This window comes from Leptonychotes weddellii, chromosome 5 (genome assembly GCF_054177405.1).
Source record: "Leptonychotes weddellii isolate Sample4059 chromosome 5, ASM5417740v2, whole genome shotgun sequence".
Classification (NCBI taxonomy): Eukaryota; Metazoa; Chordata; class Mammalia; order Carnivora; family Phocidae; genus Leptonychotes; species Leptonychotes weddellii.
In genome coordinates, this window is record NC_138373.1 from 18,783,127 (window position 1) to 18,802,470 (window position 19,344).

Consider the following 19,344-nt stretch of genomic DNA (forward strand, 5'->3'; position numbering starts at 1 on the left):
CCTTTGGTCAGTAGCTTTCTGGGGCATTGTGATAAGAATTACAATCTGAGCAGAATCCAAGAAGCTGGACTTCATCTACATTTACCCAACAGAGCCCATCCCCCAGGAAAGTGTTCAGACTCAGGATTGGACCAAAAACAGTTCAAATCCCACATCTGTGCAGCTGAGTCTGGGAGGTGAGAGAGGAAACACTAAAACCCAAGGATATGGGCTCTGGAGGTGAAGAAACAGGACTTTAAATTAAATTGGAACTCAGACTTCCTAGCTGTGTGACCATGGGCAAGTTACTTAACCTCTCTGAGCCCATTTCCTTACCTATACAGGAGGTAATAGTAGAATCTATTTCACGGGATTGTTGTGAGGGTGAAATGAGATATATAAAGTAGACAGAGGGTTCTGCTCGCTAGTAAAATCGAATAATTTTATAGAACATGCCTGACCCATTTTATTGCTACTGTTGTAAATCATATTAATAAAGTCCTGCATCCATTAAATGGAGGGCCCATCTTCTTGTCCTGGTTCTGTTATATTCCCTGTGTAAGTCACTGAAGCGAATCTTCGGGCCTCTGGTTGCTCCTCTCCAGAATGATGGTATCTATACCCACTTCTAGACTTCTGTTCTCTTCAGTGGTTACTGCCAGACATGTCCTAATAGTTTTGTGCTCTCCCCTAGCACGTGACCTTCTCATCTACCCTTTCAATTCACACTGTTGGCTACTGTGCCGAGGGACAGCTCAAAGTCATGCACTTGGCAAGTGATCTAGGAACTTCACTTGGCTCAGGAGTCTGCCAATTCCAACCATCTGAAGGGGGCCTGGTTTGATGCGCAGTTTAAACTGGTTCTCTCTGGGGCGGGGGAGGGTGGAGGGATGGAAAGAGAGATAAACAGAGACTTCGGGCTCTGTGTCCTAAACAGCTCTTGGCTATTTGTTAGGGTCTGAATGTAGCCTAATATTTTGATGAGGATCTGTGCAAACTTCACTCCCTCGAAAATCGAAAGAACAAACAGAACCGAGTGGGCAGTAGGAGATGTCTACTCTTTAATGAGCCCGCCTGGAGGGGCTCTGTTTGGATGCTGCCCCATAGCCCGCTTCCAGAGGTTATTCAATATCTGCTGTCTTTGTCAGCCTCGAAATCAAAGCCTTAAGGAACAAGCCGAGATTTGCATCTTTTAAAATCCTGCCAGTGAAGTGTAAAAGGTGTGAATATGCTACTTGTTTGTTGCAATATTTTAAAATAAATTTTAAATCATTTGAATTGTTAAGAATCTCGAATCTCTATTACGTAACAGACACCATTAGATGGTGGTATAATGGCTCTTGCCCAGGAGTGCAATTTCAAACCTGAAATGGGGCTCCCAAGTGCCTCTAATAATCTTTCCGAGGATCTCAGGCAGGTGCAGAGTCCATGGTTCAAGGCCCTGCTCTGCCATCTGCTAGTTGCTGACCTTGGGCAAATGTCCCCACCTTTCCAGGCTCCTAATGTGGTGACATGGACACCTACCTCATCCAGTGGTTTTTGAGAATTAAATGAGGTACTGCCTGGCACAGACAAGAACTCAATATCGTGTCTAATATACCTGAAGAGTACGGGTTTCAGAAGAATGATGTCAAATCCCAATTTTCAAAAAGGGTATTGTTCTCCTGAGCACTTGGTACTTCCTAGGGGAGCCAAGTTCTGTTCTTAAATAAATCATATTAAGTAAAAAGTTCGCCCCCTTTCTTAAGCCTTGCATTTGGAGTTTTAATCGCAAACATACAAAGGTTACACTTTGTGGCTTCGATTCAGAAATGTCAGCGCATCAAACACACACTCATACACATACTCAGAGACGCTTACTCATACGGTGGAAAGGGCAATTAGGTTTGGAGAAGAATGTCACATGAACAGAAGTGCAGCTCATTAAAGCAGTACTTGAAGCTTCTGACCTCAGCTACATAAACAAGGTTTTCAGATGACAGAATTACCAAGAAACACAGTCCTGTGAGCATGATTTAGTTTCTGAAGCAGTTCGGCATCTAGACTCCCAGAGGATGCAGGCCATGATGTGTGACCAGATCACCTATGCGGTGTTTTGGAAAATGCTACTACACGAGAGACTGTCGTGGTGCAGGATGGGGACTGGGGGCTCTGCTTTTCTCAGCCTGCAAGCTCCCCAAGCTCGGCAGATGTGTGGATGCCTCAAAACCAGATGGGGCTTTATGTCAAGTGACGGGGAGCACAAGCAACCAGAGAACGTTATGGTCATCAGCCTAAATTGTACAGGAGGGGAGGGGTTGGAGTCCGTGAGGCCCGGCGCCCGGGCTGGAACGGAAGGAGGGAGTGAGCCTTGTTGATCACGTCCAGATGGTCCCGGATGGCTGCCTGGGATGAATGGCTGGAGGGAAAGGGGCTCTTCTTAGGGTCCCCTTCCCAACGAGCTGTACTCCTCCAGCCCTGGCCAGAGGGAAAGGGTCCATCAGATTGCTCCTACTGTAGAACAGAAAGAGAGCCACGTTCCCTGGCAGGCAGGTCGCTGTACCTACACCCTTAGTAGTTAAGACTCTGTGGATGGTAATGAAGCAGACCATCCTTGTGACCTAGTTACTTTTCTCTCACTCCTCGATTTGCTGTCTCTCTGCTGACAGCTGGGGAAGCTGATCCAAGGACTGCCCCCTGGGGGCAGCCGGAGCCTGGAGCCCCAGGCTTATGCCCCTATCCAGTTTTCACGGCAAGCTTTGCACTGGGCATTGGGGACGCTGCCAGGTTTCACAAGGCAATCCTAATAGGATAGGAATGCCACCCAAATCTCAATCAGACATTTTGATTTAAACATACTATACCTGCATACCTTCTGCTGTGCACCACATACTACAAATTCTGCAAGCAAACACACTCACCCACGCTGTGGCCTCCGTGCCCCCTGTTAGAGCACAGCCAAATTCTGAGGGGCTCACCTAGACCAAGGGGACGTCCTGGCTATCACTCTCAGCACAAGGAACCTCCCACACCCCCCTATAATTCACACTGAGAGGAGGAAGAACAACTGCACAGCCACACCCTGCTCTGTGCCCCGTAAGCCAGCCCTCTGAACTCTAGAAGCTTCTGGGACAGCCTATTTCATTCATCCATCGTGCTTTTCACCACGACCAACAACTGGCTCCCACATTATACTCGAGGAGAAATTATGAAGGCAGTCTGAAGGGATTCTCCTTCATCCATTCCTTCACGCCCCCTGGGGTAATTACTGAGCATCCTGCCAGGAACTGGGGAGGGCTAGGTAGGCCAAGATGAACACAACGTGGAGGCCCTCAGCAGCTCTATCCCGTCCAAGTGCCCGCTGCCTCCCACCTGGATTACTGCAGGAGCCTCAAACCAGTCTCCTGATTTCACCCTCGCACCTACAATAGTCAGAGTGATGCTTTTAAAACCCAAAGTTGGATCATGCCACTTCTCTGCTTAGGGCCCTCCAAAGCCTGCCCAGTTCAGCCAGAGTAAAAGCCAAAGAGCCTACTGTGGCCTAACCGATATCATCTCCTCTTCCCCTTTCCCTCACCCACTCAGCTCAGCACTTGGATTCTGTGCTCTTCCTTGAGCATGCCAGGCAAGCTCCTGATTCAGGGCCTTTGCACCTGCTACTACTGCCCGAACCACTCTCCCTCCCCCCGCCCAAGATATACACACAGCTCCCTCCCTCCCTCACCTTCCTCCCATCTTTGCTGAAATGTCAGCGAGGCTTTCCAACCACCCTGTTTAAAATCAACCTCTCCCCAACCCCGCTCTCCCCATCCCCAACTCTGCTTTGGTTTCCTCCACAATGCTTGTCTATTTTTAACATGTTTGCCGATTTCTATGTTTATTACTTGCCCACTCCCTCTAAAATATAAGTTCCAAGAGAGCAGGAAATTATATTATTTTTACTTCTGTGTCTCCAGCACCTAGAAGGGTCCCTAACTTCAATAAGCACTTGCTGTTGAGATGACCTGGAGCACTTGGCAACACCCCGAGGGGACAGAACCAGAACACACTGCCTCTCAACCCACTGCTCCACCACGCGCTCAGCCCCAGACACCGCCTTCCAGCGCGCCAACTAGCACCACATACTGACCCACAACAGCCTGCCGTGGGGACTGAACCACATTCACCAGCATGCTCTGTACTGAAGCTCACACACCCCTTCAATACAGCCTTCACCATCCCACACAGCAACCACAACAGGATCTGCCATTCAGCCCATGGGCTGACAGCACCACCCGGACCGTGTTCTAGTCCCAGCCATGCCGAGCATCGTCCCTGGTCCAGCAGCATTCCAGCACATATGAAAATTAATGCAGGAGACAAACACCCCATGCTCTGGTGCGTATCCCTAAAGAATCCCATACGTTCCTCTGCACAGAGCATCGCAGCCTCGTATTTTATAGCCGTTCATGGGTTCATTCATTTATTCAGGAAAAATCGTTAAGTGCCTGCTAGGTGCTAAGCCTTCTGCTAAGCACTGGGGATCAACACTGACAAAGATAGTCACAACCTTTCAATCTAGTCAGGAAGACAGACATTGCACCAAACAAGCAATTACAGTAAAGTGTGATGAGTTTGTTGATAGGACACTAGCGGATGATCCATCCCCAGGAATCAGGAAGAGTCTGGGCGAGCGGGAAGGAGCAAGGCACCGCAAGGGATGGGGGCTAGAGGCGGGCGTGGCACGGGGAACAGTATGGACATCGCAGGTGGATGGCTGTGCACGGACAGAGCCGGGAAGGGACGAGGACGCCCTGCGTGTTTGAGGAACTGCAAGCAGCTCAGAAATGCTTGCTCTTGGACGGCAGGAGCCAAAGCTGGGGAGGGGGCAGACGCTGGACCCTGGAAGACCCCAAAAGCCATACATGCTCAGGAACAGTAGGCATTATGCTGGGGGTAGCAGAGAGCCACCAGGGAAGCTTTAAGCAAGAGGGACGCCATCAGATGCACAGGTAGAAGATATTACTCAGGTACATTACAATGCACCAAAGCTCGTGGATCTCCGTCGTTGGGAAAAATGCTCTGCAAACAGCTCTTGCCATAACAAAAGCCGGCACTGCGAACAACTGAAGAGCTCATGTTAATGAATCTCCAGTAATTGCACCCTTCACTGGTGTGTGAATTGAATCCTCTGTTCCTGCCCTGTGTTTTTTCTCCCGCTGCACTCTATTTAATAGCACGCATGAATCAGGCACGCCAACAGATACACGCATGCCTTGTAATAACCCGCAGGCCCGCGGCACTCTGCACACCCTTGCTACGGGCCCTTACGGAGGTGTGCAGAAGGGGAAATGTGAAATCACTGAGTGGGGGTGAGGACTCTAAGGCTGGCGTCCACAGTGAAAAAGGCATACGTGCAGGTTGAATCAAAAGAGGGGGTGGTATACCCATGATTATGATTTCTTTTTTTTTTTTAAAGAATTTATTTATTTATTTGAGAGAGAGAGAGATAGCAACAGAGACAGCGAGAGAGAGCATGAGGGGGGAGGAGAGGGAGAAGCAGACTCCCCGCCGAGCAGGGAGCCCGACGTGGGACTCGATCCTGGGACCCTGGGACCATGACTTGAGCCGAAGGCAGACACTCAACTGACTGAGCCACCCAGGTGCCCCCATGATTATTATTTCTAATTCAGTCTCAGGGAGCAAGGGCAGTGCCTGCTTCCCCTCATTACTGGTGGCAGAACATCTTGAAGAATATAGCCCAGTCCAATCACTGTACTTTGAAAGTCACGGTTAAACCCAGGAGAAGGAATTCAAGATGTTGGCTGGTTGGAAATCCTATCAAATGCAGAACAGTCGAAGGATCCTCTTGATCGTTACTAATTACTGTGATATTTTTATATTATCTAGGATAAGAATAGCTACTTTTTCCTGAGTATGTTCTAGGAGCCAGGCACTGGCTAGATCTTTTACATTCATTATCGCTTAGCCCAGAAGTTCCAAAATATTTACCCAGTTGGAATGGACTCAGTGGTAAATAACCAGCACTAACAGGAACCGGTTAAATGTCAATCTGACTTTGAGTAATCACTACCCCAAAGACTATAAACTGAGTCCATGGGCCACATATGACTTGTGGATGTGTTTAATTTGGCCTGAATTGTGTTTAATTTTTAAAAATTTGTTGCTGATACATCAAAAGATAGTGAGATCTCATACAAAAATCCTGATGAGGATGGGGGAATGAAGAGCCTGCCTCCCTGCAGGACAAACCTGGCCAGCCCGGTGCTTGGCTTGTAGAAGATGCTCAGGAACGGTACCTGTTCTTATGGATGATGTAAAAAATATTACAATAATTAGTAGTGGTCAACAGGGTCCTACAACTGTGCAGGTGGAGATAAGAACCCAGGTCCCCAGTCTGCCTCTGTCCCCAGCCACCTCCTCTCCTATTTACATTACCTGCCTGGCTTCTAAGGCACCTGAGCCTGTGACCTGTTCCCAGAAGCCACCACCCATTGCCCAGACTAGGCGAGAACCAATGTCTTCCTGGAGGGCCCCCCCCCAGGGTTTCTGAGGAGGGGCCTGAGCATTTGGGTCCTCAAATTCCCAGGGGATACTGCCGGTCTGGGGACCACACTTTGAAAACCACTGGTCTACAACTAAAGAATGAACCCTCCCTAGAATGGCACCGGGTTCAACGCTGCTGGAGATGGGGGGTATTTGCATCCCTCCTCTGGCCAAGTGAGGAGTAGGGGGGAGGTACACATTTTGAGACCTCATGAATAGCCCCACAAACCTAAGTCAGTTTTGTGCCCCATCTCTGAGTTCCCAGTTTCCCAAACAGAGACCCCGTTCTTGTCTCCCAGGCTGCCATTTTGATCTTTTTCCAAAACAGTTCATTAAAAGTGATGATAGAGCTTAGCACATGCAGTGTCCCTCTCTGACCCCAAGTGCACACATGGACATCATCTTAAGGAACAGCATCAGCAGGGCTCAACACACTGTTCAACCCCTCAAAGACCCCGCACCCAAGACATTGATCAACATGTGACATGGCTAACAAAAATAATGATCAACTCTCCTAGAGCGCCAACTACGTGCTGGGCCTGCACTGAACGCTTCATGCATCATGACGATCCTCTGATGCAGGAATAATTAATGTTGCTATAGCACAGAGGATGAAACAGAGGAGCAAAGAGGCGAACAGACTCGTCCAAGTTCACCAGCTCTAGAATGATCAAGAGATTGTTGGTGGGACCCGCTGTATTCACTTGAGGGTCAGACACTATTAGAAATATCGTGCTCAATTCTGTGTCTCTATTTTAAGATGGAAGCTGATGGCCTGGAAGACACTAGGCATTTGGAGGTGATGTCACTTGGGACGTGCTTGCAGGTGGAAGATGTGTGTGGGTGTGTGTGTGTGGGGGGTGGTATTTGGCCTGGAAATCACGGGATTCAGAGTGTAATCGGCAAATGTCCACAGGATGCACTGTAGAGAAAGAGGCTCTGAATGACAAGATGGGCCAGAGGGATGGCAGTTCTGGGGAAGCTGATTAGACACCAATGTGTACGTTTGCAAGAACTAGAAGGGCTGCAGCTGCCTGCCTCTAAATAACCTGGCTTCCTAACCCCAGGGAGCGTCCAGAGAGACGCAGGACGCATCGGGGATGCTGTGAAGGCGGGATGCTAACGGTGTGGGATGGCGGGGAAGGTGCAGGACCAGGGAGATGTAAGAATCACCTGGGGGACTTTCTTCAGCCTATGCGCCCTTTGCCCCCTGGGCATTCTGATCCGCCTTGGATGGAGTCAGACTGTGTGAGGTCTGAATCCCTGCTTCATCACACCCTGGCTGAGTGACCCTGGACAGAGCACTTAACCTCTCTGAGCCTACCCACCCTATTGCAGTACATGGAAGAACAGCACCTCCGCAATAGCTCATTGTGAGGATCTCATCAGATGCCACAGGCAGCATGCTTTATGTGGTGCCTGGCACATAATAAGGGGCCAAGAAATTCCTAATATTAAAATAACTACCATTATCATCATGGAGCTCACAATGTCAGGTTTCGATGACAAGGTTTATGCGCACATTTCAGCCTCGGTAGCCAGCTTCACAGCTCATCATAAAGTAATGGGGGGCGCCTGGGTGGCTCAGTTGGTTAAGCGACTGCCTTCGGCTCAGGTCATGATCCCTGAGTCCTGGGATCGAGTCCCGCATCGGGCTCCCGGCTCAGCGGGGAGCCTGCTTCTCCCTCTGACCCTATCCCCTCTCATGCTGTTTCTCTCTCTCTGTCAAATAAATAAATAAACAAAATCTTTAAAAATAAATAAATAAATAAATAAAGTAATGGGGTCTCCCTTTTTCTTAATCTAACCAAGAAATAGCCTGTCTGGGGAATTGAAGTTCAGATTAATTTAGCGCAAACTCCCCCCTCCCACCCCGGTGCTGACACGGACTCCCAGCCAAGACTTTGGGGAAGGAGAACCCTCCCGTGGGTGCATGACTGTGGGAAACGGGAGGCTTTTATTCTTGTCCTAGAGATGTTACCTCAAAGCCGTGTTAGCATTCAGAGCCTCCAAGAGGTCTAGGAGCATGTCAGCTTTTGCTTCATTCTGTTTCGCCGCGGGTGGGAGCTGGCTGGTGGTGCTGTCTGATTTACTGACCGAGACGTACTGTAAGTTTCAGGATTACATTTAAATCCCGCGGAGGTAAACAACATGACCTTTTCAATGTCAGTATGAAGAGAAAGTGACACGGTCGAACCAAGGAAAGAACAAGGGCAAAATCAGACTCTGCATCCCTGTCCAAACCTGGATCTGAACTCTGCTCACCGAAGAACCATCTCCAAAAAAGTTACCAGCAAAGACAGTTAACTGTAATTGAATCGGTAACACAGGATCTCGATAGCTACGGTCTTGCCCGCCTTCATAGAGGCCGGAGTATGTGAATGGAGATCTCCATTTTTGTACCCAGTGACTGGGTGCCTCAACTTACAGACATATTCGAGTAGAGGCATCGAGGTCTCCCCCTCAGAACACCGTGGGCGCACACAACGGGAGAGGAAAGAGTATGTTACGCATGTGAATCCAAGAGTCAGGACAGTTTACTTACGGCTTTTGGCTTATACGGGGGCTGAATCTCTTTGCGTTCAAGTTTCTCCCAATCAATATACCGGAAAAACGCATGCTCCTTGATGTCGCGTTCACCTTCGGGTCCGCAACCCAGACGTTTGCCCGGGTGTTTGGTCATCAGCTTCAAGAGAAGAGGAAGGCTGAATTTAATGAACTTCGGGGGAGGACACATGAACCGCGCAGAAATAATGACTCCCGTGAATTAGGGAAGAAAGCGCAATGAGGGTCTCCATTTTTATTTCTTGCTTTCCATCCCAGACAATAATTTCCCAGTGAGGTCTTTATGATCGGAGGACCCAACAACAGTGCCCAAGATCGCTTACGGTTAATCGAACCTGAGCCTCAATGTGGACCTGAACTTCAAGTGAGAAATGTCACCTGATGCATTCTGATTTAAGAATGAGTTTTATGCAATTACTGGTGCATTTAATGAGAACAGTTTCAGTATCTTCAAATTCCGCACCTCCTACCCCAAGAAAGCTGGAGTGTAACCAAGGCAAAGGCCACATTCATTCTGATAATATTTGCATTTCTCAGTAAAGCACTTGTGAAAATGACAAAACAGAAGAAAAAATATTAGTCGAATGGACCCAAGTTTCAAGTAATTACTTTCTGAAAGCTCATTAAATAGTTAAAACCTAGCCCAGCTCATTTTGCTTGTATCACACATTACACTAAACTCCGCTGAGGTTTCTTTGGTGTTCCATTTAAATTACTTAATTATCAAAACCCTCCATCTTTGGGTCTCTGAGCCAGTGCTAAATAACAAGATGAATAGATGCTCCAAGATGAAACCAGACAGGCTTCCTCTTGTAAATGAATCCAAAGCAGCATGAAAATCTCTCTGATCTCAAGACTTGAGCAAATGCACCGAGAGCAAAGACGGAGGGGTTGGTGATTATAAAAATGAAAAACCAAAACCCAAAACCAACAAGAAGGCCTCAAAGAGGAAGAACAAGCAGTTGGAACATATGAGACCAAGAAGCTTCTCAGAGTTGACCAGACATCATGATGCCAGAGTCCTTAGATCGTGCCCAGGATCTGAGGATCATGGCAAGGAGATGAACCCATCAATGTACACCTACCCTGTTGGACATTCAGCTTAGCCTGATTCCTGCTTCCAGATAACTTGTCATCAGAAACTATCCCCCTACACACACACATACACACACATGCACACACACACACATTCTCCATATATGCTTTACCTGCCAGGGGAAAAATCATGGGGCACTTCTATTCTGAGCTGCTACTTGATCTGCACACAGGATCTTACCCAATTCTCACAATAACCCGATGAGGTGGGTATATTATTTTTCCCATTCCAGTGACAAGGCAACTGACATTTAGAGAGGTGGAAGCAACTAGCAAGGATGCAGAGATAAGGAATGGCAGGGCTGGGACTCGATCTCAGCTTTACCTACTCCCGAACTTGGGCTTTTAATGAGAGAGCTCTTTGTAGGTGGGCTCCCCAGGGACATTTGTGGCTTGGCTCGGTCAGGAAGGGTTTATGGAGGGCAAGCACATTGGGTCAAGCCCTGACATTTGTATAGGATTAGGATAGGAGCAAAAAAGGGCTACGAGGTTTTGGTTAGCACTACCACTAATGTTATCAATGATGCCTTCTGTGTATGGAGTACTTCCTATGCACCTGCGCTCTGTGCTCAAGGCTTCCTGGCATTACTCTTTCATCTTCATTTTCATTTTACAACTATTATCCTCATTTTCCAGATAAGAAACTGGGTCCAGAGAAGGAGTCATTTGCCCAGAGGCACACAGCCAAGTAGCAGAGCTATGCTTTGAACCAATCTGCCCGACCCAGAGCTCTTGCTCCTCTGTGCTATGCAGTCTGCTTGTTTTCATGCTAACGTGTGGCCAACTGGGGCCTCTGTCTGCTTGAAGTTTGTTCAAAGTGGGAGTGGCAATCTGAGCAAACTTATACTCATTTTTTTTTTCTGGTAGAAAATACTTCTTTAATGGGATGGATATATAAAGGACTTCTCAGCTGGAATGGAATGGGTTTCAAAAGCCTAGCTCAATTTCCGTGTAAGGACGAGGATGCCAAGCGAAGAAAAGCCACTGCAGAATCATCCCACGCTACTAATGCAAGTCTCTGCCCAGTCACTGCACTCTGAGCTGATGTGCCTGAAGCCATGCAGACAGCTGGATTTAATCACTGTTCTGATCTCTGATCACCTCCCAGGCGCATCCCCTGGGGCCCGCTGTTCGGGAGGAAGCATTTGCTGTTGGCTGGAGCATCCTCTATTCTTTGGAGCCTCAACCTTGAAGAAAGAGCCCACACTGGACTCAGCCCACTCAACTCGGAAAGGTCCTCGAACCCAGTGGTAAGAAAGTCACCCCAGTTAATCCTGAAGGTTATGGGTCTTAAATTAATAGAAATCTGCTTTACCAGGGAAACCGCTAATTGGAGCTGAAGCTGAATGCAACTGACCTGGAAAATCCTCTCTCCTCCATGACCCACTTAGAACCCCCAGCTGTCCAGGCAGGGCAGAGTGGTGAAGGGGAAGGTCTTGAGCATGTATTAATTAAGCACCTACTATGCGCCTATACCACACAAGGAGCTTTCTGTTACCTGATTGAATGCTCTCAAAAACATCTGTTCAATGAGTATTATTATTCCATTTTTAGAGATAAAGAGACAGAAGCCCAGAGGTGCAAAGGAGGACCACACACCAAGGAAGTGGAAGTGTTGAGATGTGCAAAGGGTTTCAATCTCCCAAATCCTCCACTTTAAAAAATTCCTATCACAGTGTATGCATACTTCAATGCCAAGAAAGGCCTGGCAGGTAACAGTGGTTCATAGCATTAGTAATAATAATCATAATAATGGTCCATGGGTTTTGGATCAGAACACCAGGCTCTGTTGTAAGGGATTCGTTTGTATTGACTCATTCAATCACCAAAAAATCCTGTATGGAGTACCATCATTAGCCTCAATCCACAGACAAGGTTGAGGGACTTACCCACAATCATAGGGCTAATAATGCCGGGACCAGGATTTAAACCCACATGGAACTGGGTCCAATGGAGATTTCTGCATATTGAAAGGGCACACCCTATCTAAAGGGGACATGGGCTTTCCACCCAGCTGGCTGATGCTTTCTTTATAGGAATGACAGACCAGCATGGTGAGATCAGATTTTTCAAGAGAAACTGGACAGTTAATGTTTATGGGAAATGCCCTGCTCTTGAAATGATGGCAATTATTAAACAAACTAAACGCTCTGTATATGACTCTTCCTCCCCCATGAGACTATGTCTACGGGGGTCTGCACTGGCCTTACACTGTGCTAGGTGATTCACCACGAGTGAGGATCTAGGTGGTGTTGTCAAGGTGCTCTAGACGGAGAGGTTGGCCCAGCTATTTCAAACTGCTGGAGTTTTCCAGCATTTCTGCACGCAGGCCAGCTCACGGGGCATCTGACTAGGGGTAGGAAGAATAGGGCTGGATCGGGCAGTGGGAAACCTGCAAACACCCCGAGGATCTAGGACCAGCAGCCCTGGTTTCTTCACACACACAGGTAGGGGAAACCACTGGGAAGGCATGTCCATGCCCTAACCTTGAAAATGCACTGTCCCCCCAGATTGGTGGGAGAGTGAATACTTTATAAAGGCAGCCTCCATGGGCCATATTCTCCAGGGCTCTCCTAGCATTTCTTGCACACCTCCATCAGAGTTGAAATGCGACCACATTTGGATAATAGGCTTGAAGGCAGTGGTTTTCAAGCCACATGGGGACTTTTGCAAAATACCGATGTCCAAACCATCTTTAGGGTAAGCCTGAGGTTCTGTGCAATCTGAGGAAGTACTTCAGGTCATCATGATAGCACCAAAGGTGAAGACAGCTGATCTCCAGGGACTCACCCAGGTCACTGTGAGCCCATTCTGTCCTAATGCTAGATGCATAATAACAAAGCAATCCTCACCAGCAAACATGGGCCCTGCCTTCTCTTCATCCACCGCCATGTACAAAATGTGCATGCTTTTCAGCCAGTTGGGGGTGTGTGGGGGGAAACTAGGGGTTCTGAAGACACTACATTTGGGTCAGCTTATCCAGAGAATCCGTTAGACTCAGTCTTTTGTGATATTTTCTTAGGACAGAAGTTACACGCTGTTTGTATGAGCCACACACATAAGCAGCAGAGCAGGCGAAGGCTGTAGGAATGGTGCTGCAGGTCCCTTGCACCCCTTCCCATGGGTTCCAGCTCTTTGGCAAGGTCTCTGCGTTTCCTATCTCATTCATCCAATATGCATTCCCCTGGGTGGCCTAGCTCCTGGAGCCCAGCCAGCAGCAAGATACAGCTGCCGGCAGACCTCTCTGGTACTTCTGTGCAGATTGGGAAAAAGCTCCCTTTGCTCCGGGAGGTAGCAGGTCCATGCCAGGCTCACAGGCCGGCAAGTGGGGAGACGGGTAGAGTTCAGTCTCCATCCCCCGCCCTCCCCCCCTCCCCCCCTCCCCCCCCCCGGTGAGGCGTCCTTGTGCAGGGCACACCGTGCATTCTCCGCATGTGGTGGTCCTGGCTGCAAGCTTTCAGGGGCTCACTCACCCCTTTGCAGATGGCCACGGCTTCCTTGGACATGGACTTGGGGTAAGCCACATTGTGTTCCATGATGGACTGGAAGAGCTCATCCTCATCCTCCCCTTCAAAGGGTGCCTGTGGGACAGAGGAGAGTGTGGGAAGACAGGGGCACTGCCTGACCCTCCCCAGCTGCCCCAAACCACCGGGCCCTTTTCCCTGGGGTCCACAGTGAGGCCACACTCAGGAACTTCCAGGAGGAAGACGAGAAAAAACATTCAAAAGGACTTGGGTAACCCCAAGGCCACGAAGTCACAGGGGTTCCGATCTAGGAGCTGGTATCCAGCTGACACCCTTCTTCTAGAGAAACCATGCAGATGGGGATAGGGGAGGACCTTGCTTACAGATCACTCAAAATCCAATTACCTGCCCAGCCAACATTTCATACAGCAGGACGCCGAAGGCCCACCAATCTACAGACTTCCCATAGGGCTGATAAGCGATGATCTGGAAAACAGAAGGCATTCCATCAGGGAGGCAGGTAGGTTCTTGCCATGGCTGGAAACTGAATACTCACTCCTTTCAGGTGAGAGCAGAGCATCCTGGGGCTGGGAGGACGGAGAGTTCTTCCTTTGCCTGTCATCTGCCTGCCCAATTAAATCAGCTGTTATAGTCCCAGATGTGGGCCGCTGTCAAAAAGAGTGACGAAGGGGCCTAGTGCCCACTTATCCAACCTTAGGAAGATGGGTATCCTTTACCAGGGGGTGGGGGGGCGCAGGCGGGGGGTGGGGGGAAGCCATCTGTGGGTGCCGCACTGCCTTTTCTGAAGCACTTAGCACAGTGTGTTCTTGTTAATTTTAATACAGTGAGTGTGGTGGCATCTTTAAGAAGGAAAAACCATCTTTGTTTCTCATGATGAAAGTAAGAACATTTACACAACAATGGGAATGCACTTCACACTAGAACTGTACACTTAAAGATGGTTACGATGGTAAATCTCATTTTTATTCTTTTTACCACAATTAAAAAATTTTAAGTTAAAAAGTTGTAATAGCACTCTTACTATTTTCCTATGTATTTAAAAATATCAATAAGCAATAAATAAATAAATAAATAAACAAGCTAAGAGAACACAACTAAAGTCACTCATAATTATTCATTAAGAGAAAAATTATGATAGTGCTTTGGTCTATTTCCTCTTAGAGTCTTTTTTATTGACATCTAGTAAAGTGTGCATCTGCACGTGTTTTACATGAACACAAACACGTTAATATGTGGAATTTTAGTGAAGTATTTTATTCACCTAACATTTCCATGTGATAGTTGCGCATCGACGTAATCCATTTTGACTTCTGCCCGGCATTCCATTGGATGGATATACTGAAATCTACTTTGCCAATTCCCAACTGATCAGGTTTCTTCTGACGCTACAATACAGATTCTTGCAACTGGCTATCTGGACATTTGTCCAATTATTTCCTTCAGATAAATTCTTAGAAATAGCATTGGTGGATCAAATGGTATATGTAGTTTTTAAAAATTATTTTATTTATTTATTTCTCATCATGAGAGGTGTTCTTCTCTTTGAGCTCCATCACCTGTTTCACCCATCCCCCCCACCAACCTCCCCCATCTGTTTGTTCTCTATAATTAAGAGTCTGTTTCTTGGTTTGTTGCTCTTTTTTCCCTTTGCTCCTTTGTTTTGTTTCTTAAATTCCACATACGAGTGAGATCATATGCTATTTGTCTTCCTCTGACTTGCTTCGCTTAGCATTATACTCGCTAGCTTCCTCCACGTCGTTGCAAAGGGCAAGATTTCATTCTTTTTAATGGCTGAATAATATTCCAGAGAGAGAGAATGCGAGAGTGCACATCTTGTTTATCCATTCGTCTATTGATGGACACTTGGGCTACTTCCTTAGTCTGCTATTTTAAATAATGTTGCAATAAACATAAAAGTGCATGCATCCCTTTGAATTAGTATTTTTGTATTTTGGGGGTAAATATCCATTAGTGCAATTACTGCATCATAGAGTAGTTCTATTTTTAATTTTTTGGTGAACCTCCATACCGTTTTCCACAGTGGCTGTACCAGCTCGCATTTCCACCAACAGGGGAAGAGTGTTCCCCTTATCCACATCCTCGCCAACACCTGTTGCTTCTTGTGCCATTGATTTTGGCCATTCTAACAGGTGTGAGGTGATATCTCATCGTGGTTTTGATTTGCATTTCCCTGATGTTGAGTGCTGTTGAGCACCTTTTCATGTGTCTGTTGGCCATCTGGATGTCTTCTTTGGAAAAATGTCTGTTCATGTCTTCTGCAATAGTATATATAGTTATAAGGTTTTTGATACTTATTACCAAATTACCAGAGCATGGCAGAGTCTACAATAGCCATGTGACCATCCTTCTTTCAAACTGAAGGCGTGTAAAACTAACTGTATCAAAGGGTTTAAAAGGTGATTTATAGCAAAGCTTCAGGGCAGAGGTGAGATGGTCAGACTGTCCAGACTTTGAATCCTGACTGCTATTTCTGAGTTGCGTGACCCTGGGGGAGGTTACTTAACTTCTTGATGTCTTGGTTTCTTCCCCTACAAAAGGAATTTTATAATATCCATGTCATAGGGTTTTGCGAGGATGGAAGAGAAATGTGTGCTTCTCACACATTATGGCCTCCAAATGTTAGCTGTAACTAGAAGGTTTTCTCATTCAGTGGTTGTTTTACTCAATGAATGTGGCCGAGCAAACTTGGCTATAAAAGGAATGTCCTTTTGTTGAACTTCATCTGCCACCCCTGCTTCCATCCTAACCTCAGAAACACCCTCTGAGGAGAATTAAACTCTAAGAGACCGAAGGCACGCTTCCTGTGAGAATGCTTATTGAAAGTGTTTTCACACTTTTAAAGTACTTCATGTCTTATTTGATCCTCGTGACAACCTAACAAGTTAATCCTTTTGCAAAGGAAAATAGAGTGTGGGAGGCAAAAGAAATTGCCAGAAGGTGAGGTGGTTAGTTAATGGCAAAGCCAGGGCTAACACTGGACCCCCGGCTTATTCCTTCCATCAGGGGGTTGGAGGAGGGAGCGACTTCCCCAGGAACACAACTCCAGGTGTCTGATGCATCGCAACCACCGGGAATTCTGGAAAATCACAGATATGCGGTCCTCCCTGCAGAGATTTGGATTCAGTTGATTCAGGCTAATGCCTGGGCAGTCTACATTTTAAAAGCACCCCGGGTGACAGTGAAGTGCAGCGAGTTTGGAACCAGAGATTACTGAACAGATTACTGGCAGATCAAGGAACTGTCTGATGCCCTAACTACTTAACAAAATGATAATAAACCGAGATAGGACACGTAGGGAAAACACGACTGCATTCTAATACAGGTGTCCCTTGCTTTTCGAAAGTTCGCATTTCGCCACTTCACTTTTACGAAAGACCTACATTAGGACCTGTTTTCATTAACTGAAGGAAATCCGGAGAGGACTTTTGCTTTTATGGTAAAGGCAAAGAGCAAAAATAAAGTTCAGGCAGCCATAGCTTTGAATGGTGTGAGCACCTGTGCTTGATTTCGATTTATTTTATGCATCTGCTAGCCAGATGTGTCCTGAAGTATCAGAAAAGCGGAGAGGTCATTTTTTGGGTCTGAGAACGCTAAAAAATTTTTTTCCCATGTAAAACTGCTTCTTCGCTTCACACCATTTTGGCTTACGAAAGGTTTCACAGGAATGCTCTACTGTCAATAGTAGGGGAAATCTAGAAAGGATTTTTAAAAAAGATCACTTTTAATTATTCGAGTTTTACACAAATATATTTACCTTGTGAAAAATGTACACAGTATACAGGTTGAGCTAAATTTCTTTTTAGCATGCTCTTATCCTCAGAGGTAACCAATGTTATAAAATCAGTCTGGAACCTTCCAGATTTTCTATGCTTTTACATGTATTTCTACATACTCATAGGAAACATAGAGCAGTGATCTGTGTATTGTTGTTGTTTTCCGTATATGGTATCATATTGTATTTAACATTCTGTACCTTGATTCCCCCCCATTTTATTGAGAAATAATTGACATACCTCACTGTGCAAGTTTAAGGCACATAGCATGATGGTATGATTTACATATATTGTGAAAATGATTAAGATAAGTTCAACTAACATCTACTTTCTCATATAGATACAATAAAAAGAAAAGAAAGAAAAAAAAGGAAAAAAGTTTTCTCCCTTGTGATGAGAACTCTTAGGATTTATTCTCTTTCTTATATATCATACAGCAGTGTTTGCTATAGGTATTATGTTGTACATTACATCCTTAATACTTACTTATCTTATAACTAGAAGTTTGTACCTCTTGACCACCCTCTCACAATCCCCCTCCCCATCTTCCACCTCTGCGAACCACAAGTCTGATCTCTTTTTCTGTGAGTTTGGTTTTCTTCTTTCTTTTTTCAAGATCCCACGTATAAGTGAGATCATACAGTATTTGCCTTTCTCTGTCTGACTTATTTCACTTAGCATAATGCCTTCAAGGTCCATCTATATTTTCTATGGCTGGATAATAGTTCATTGTGTATATAAACCACAACTTCTTTATCCATTCATCCACCGATGGACACTTAGGTTGTTTCCATGTTTTGTAAATAATGCTGCAATAAACATGGGAGTGCAGATATCTTTTTGAATTAGTGTGTGTGTGTGTTTTTTCCCCCTTTGGATATATTCCCAGAAGTGGAATTGCTGGGTCATATGGTAGCTCTATTTTGAAATTTTTTGAAGATCCTCCACACTGTTTTCGAGAGTGGCTGCACCAATTTACAATCCCATCAACAGTTACAAGGGTTCCCTTTTCTCCATATCCTCGCCAACACTTGTTGTCTCTTGTCTTTTTGATAATGGCCATCCTAACAGGTGTGAGGGGATAATCCCATTGTGGTTTTAATTTGCATTTCCCTAATGATGAGTGATGCTGAGCATTTTTTTTCATGTACCTGTTAGGCTTTTGTATGGCTTTGGGGTTGTTGGTTTTTTTTTTTTGGAGAAATGTCTATTTGGGTCCTTTGTCCATTTTTTAATTGACTGATTTTTTTTATTTTGTTTTGTTTGCTGTTGAGTTGTATGAGTTCTTTATATATTTTGGATATTAACCCCTCATCAGATATATCGTTTGCAAATACTTTTCCCATCCCATAGGTTCTCTTCTTACTTTGTTGGTGATTTCTTTTGCTGTGCAGAAGGTTTTTAGTTTGATGTGGTCACACTTGTTTTGATTTTTTTGCTTGTGCTTTAGGTGTCATATCCTAAAAATCATGACCAAGACCCATATTGAGGAGCTTTGCTCTATGTTTTCTTCTAGGAGTTTCATGGTTTCAGGTCTTACATTTAAGTCATTAATCATTGAGTTAATTGTTTGAGTGGTGTAAGATACGGTCCAGTCCAGTCTCATTCTTTGACATATGAATACCCAATTATCTCAGCACCATTTATTAAAGAGACTGACTTCTCCATTGAGTATTCTTGGCTTCCTTGTCAAACATTAGTTGACCACATATGCTTAGGTTTTGTTCTGGGCTCTCGATTCTGTTCCGTTCGCCTACTTATCATCTGTTTTTAGGCCAGTACCATATTGTTTTGATGACTATAGCTTTATAGTATAGCTTCAAATCAATAGTATAATGCCTCCTGCTTTGTTCTTTTTTATCATTTCTTTCTTTTCTTTTTTAGAGAGCGAGATAGAGATA

At 45.9% G+C, this 19,344-nt stretch overlaps 1 protein-coding gene across 2 annotated transcripts in view; it reads right to left on the reverse strand.

Annotated features, from left to right (window-relative positions):
* The window catches only part of PRKCB (protein kinase C beta), a 307,175-nt gene that overhangs the window by 16,901 nt on the left and 270,930 nt on the right, over positions 1-19,344 (reverse strand). For both annotated transcript variants that reach the window (XM_081819817.1, XM_081819816.1), the window contains exons 14-16: positions 14,034-14,114; positions 13,638-13,745; positions 9,050-9,190 (exon numbers count right to left, since the gene is read on the reverse strand). In XM_081819817.1, coding sequence (XP_081675943.1) covers positions 9,050-9,190; positions 13,638-13,745; positions 14,034-14,114 — 330 coding nt within the window. The remainder of the gene's footprint in view (positions 1-9,049; positions 9,191-13,637; positions 13,746-14,033; positions 14,115-19,344) is intronic.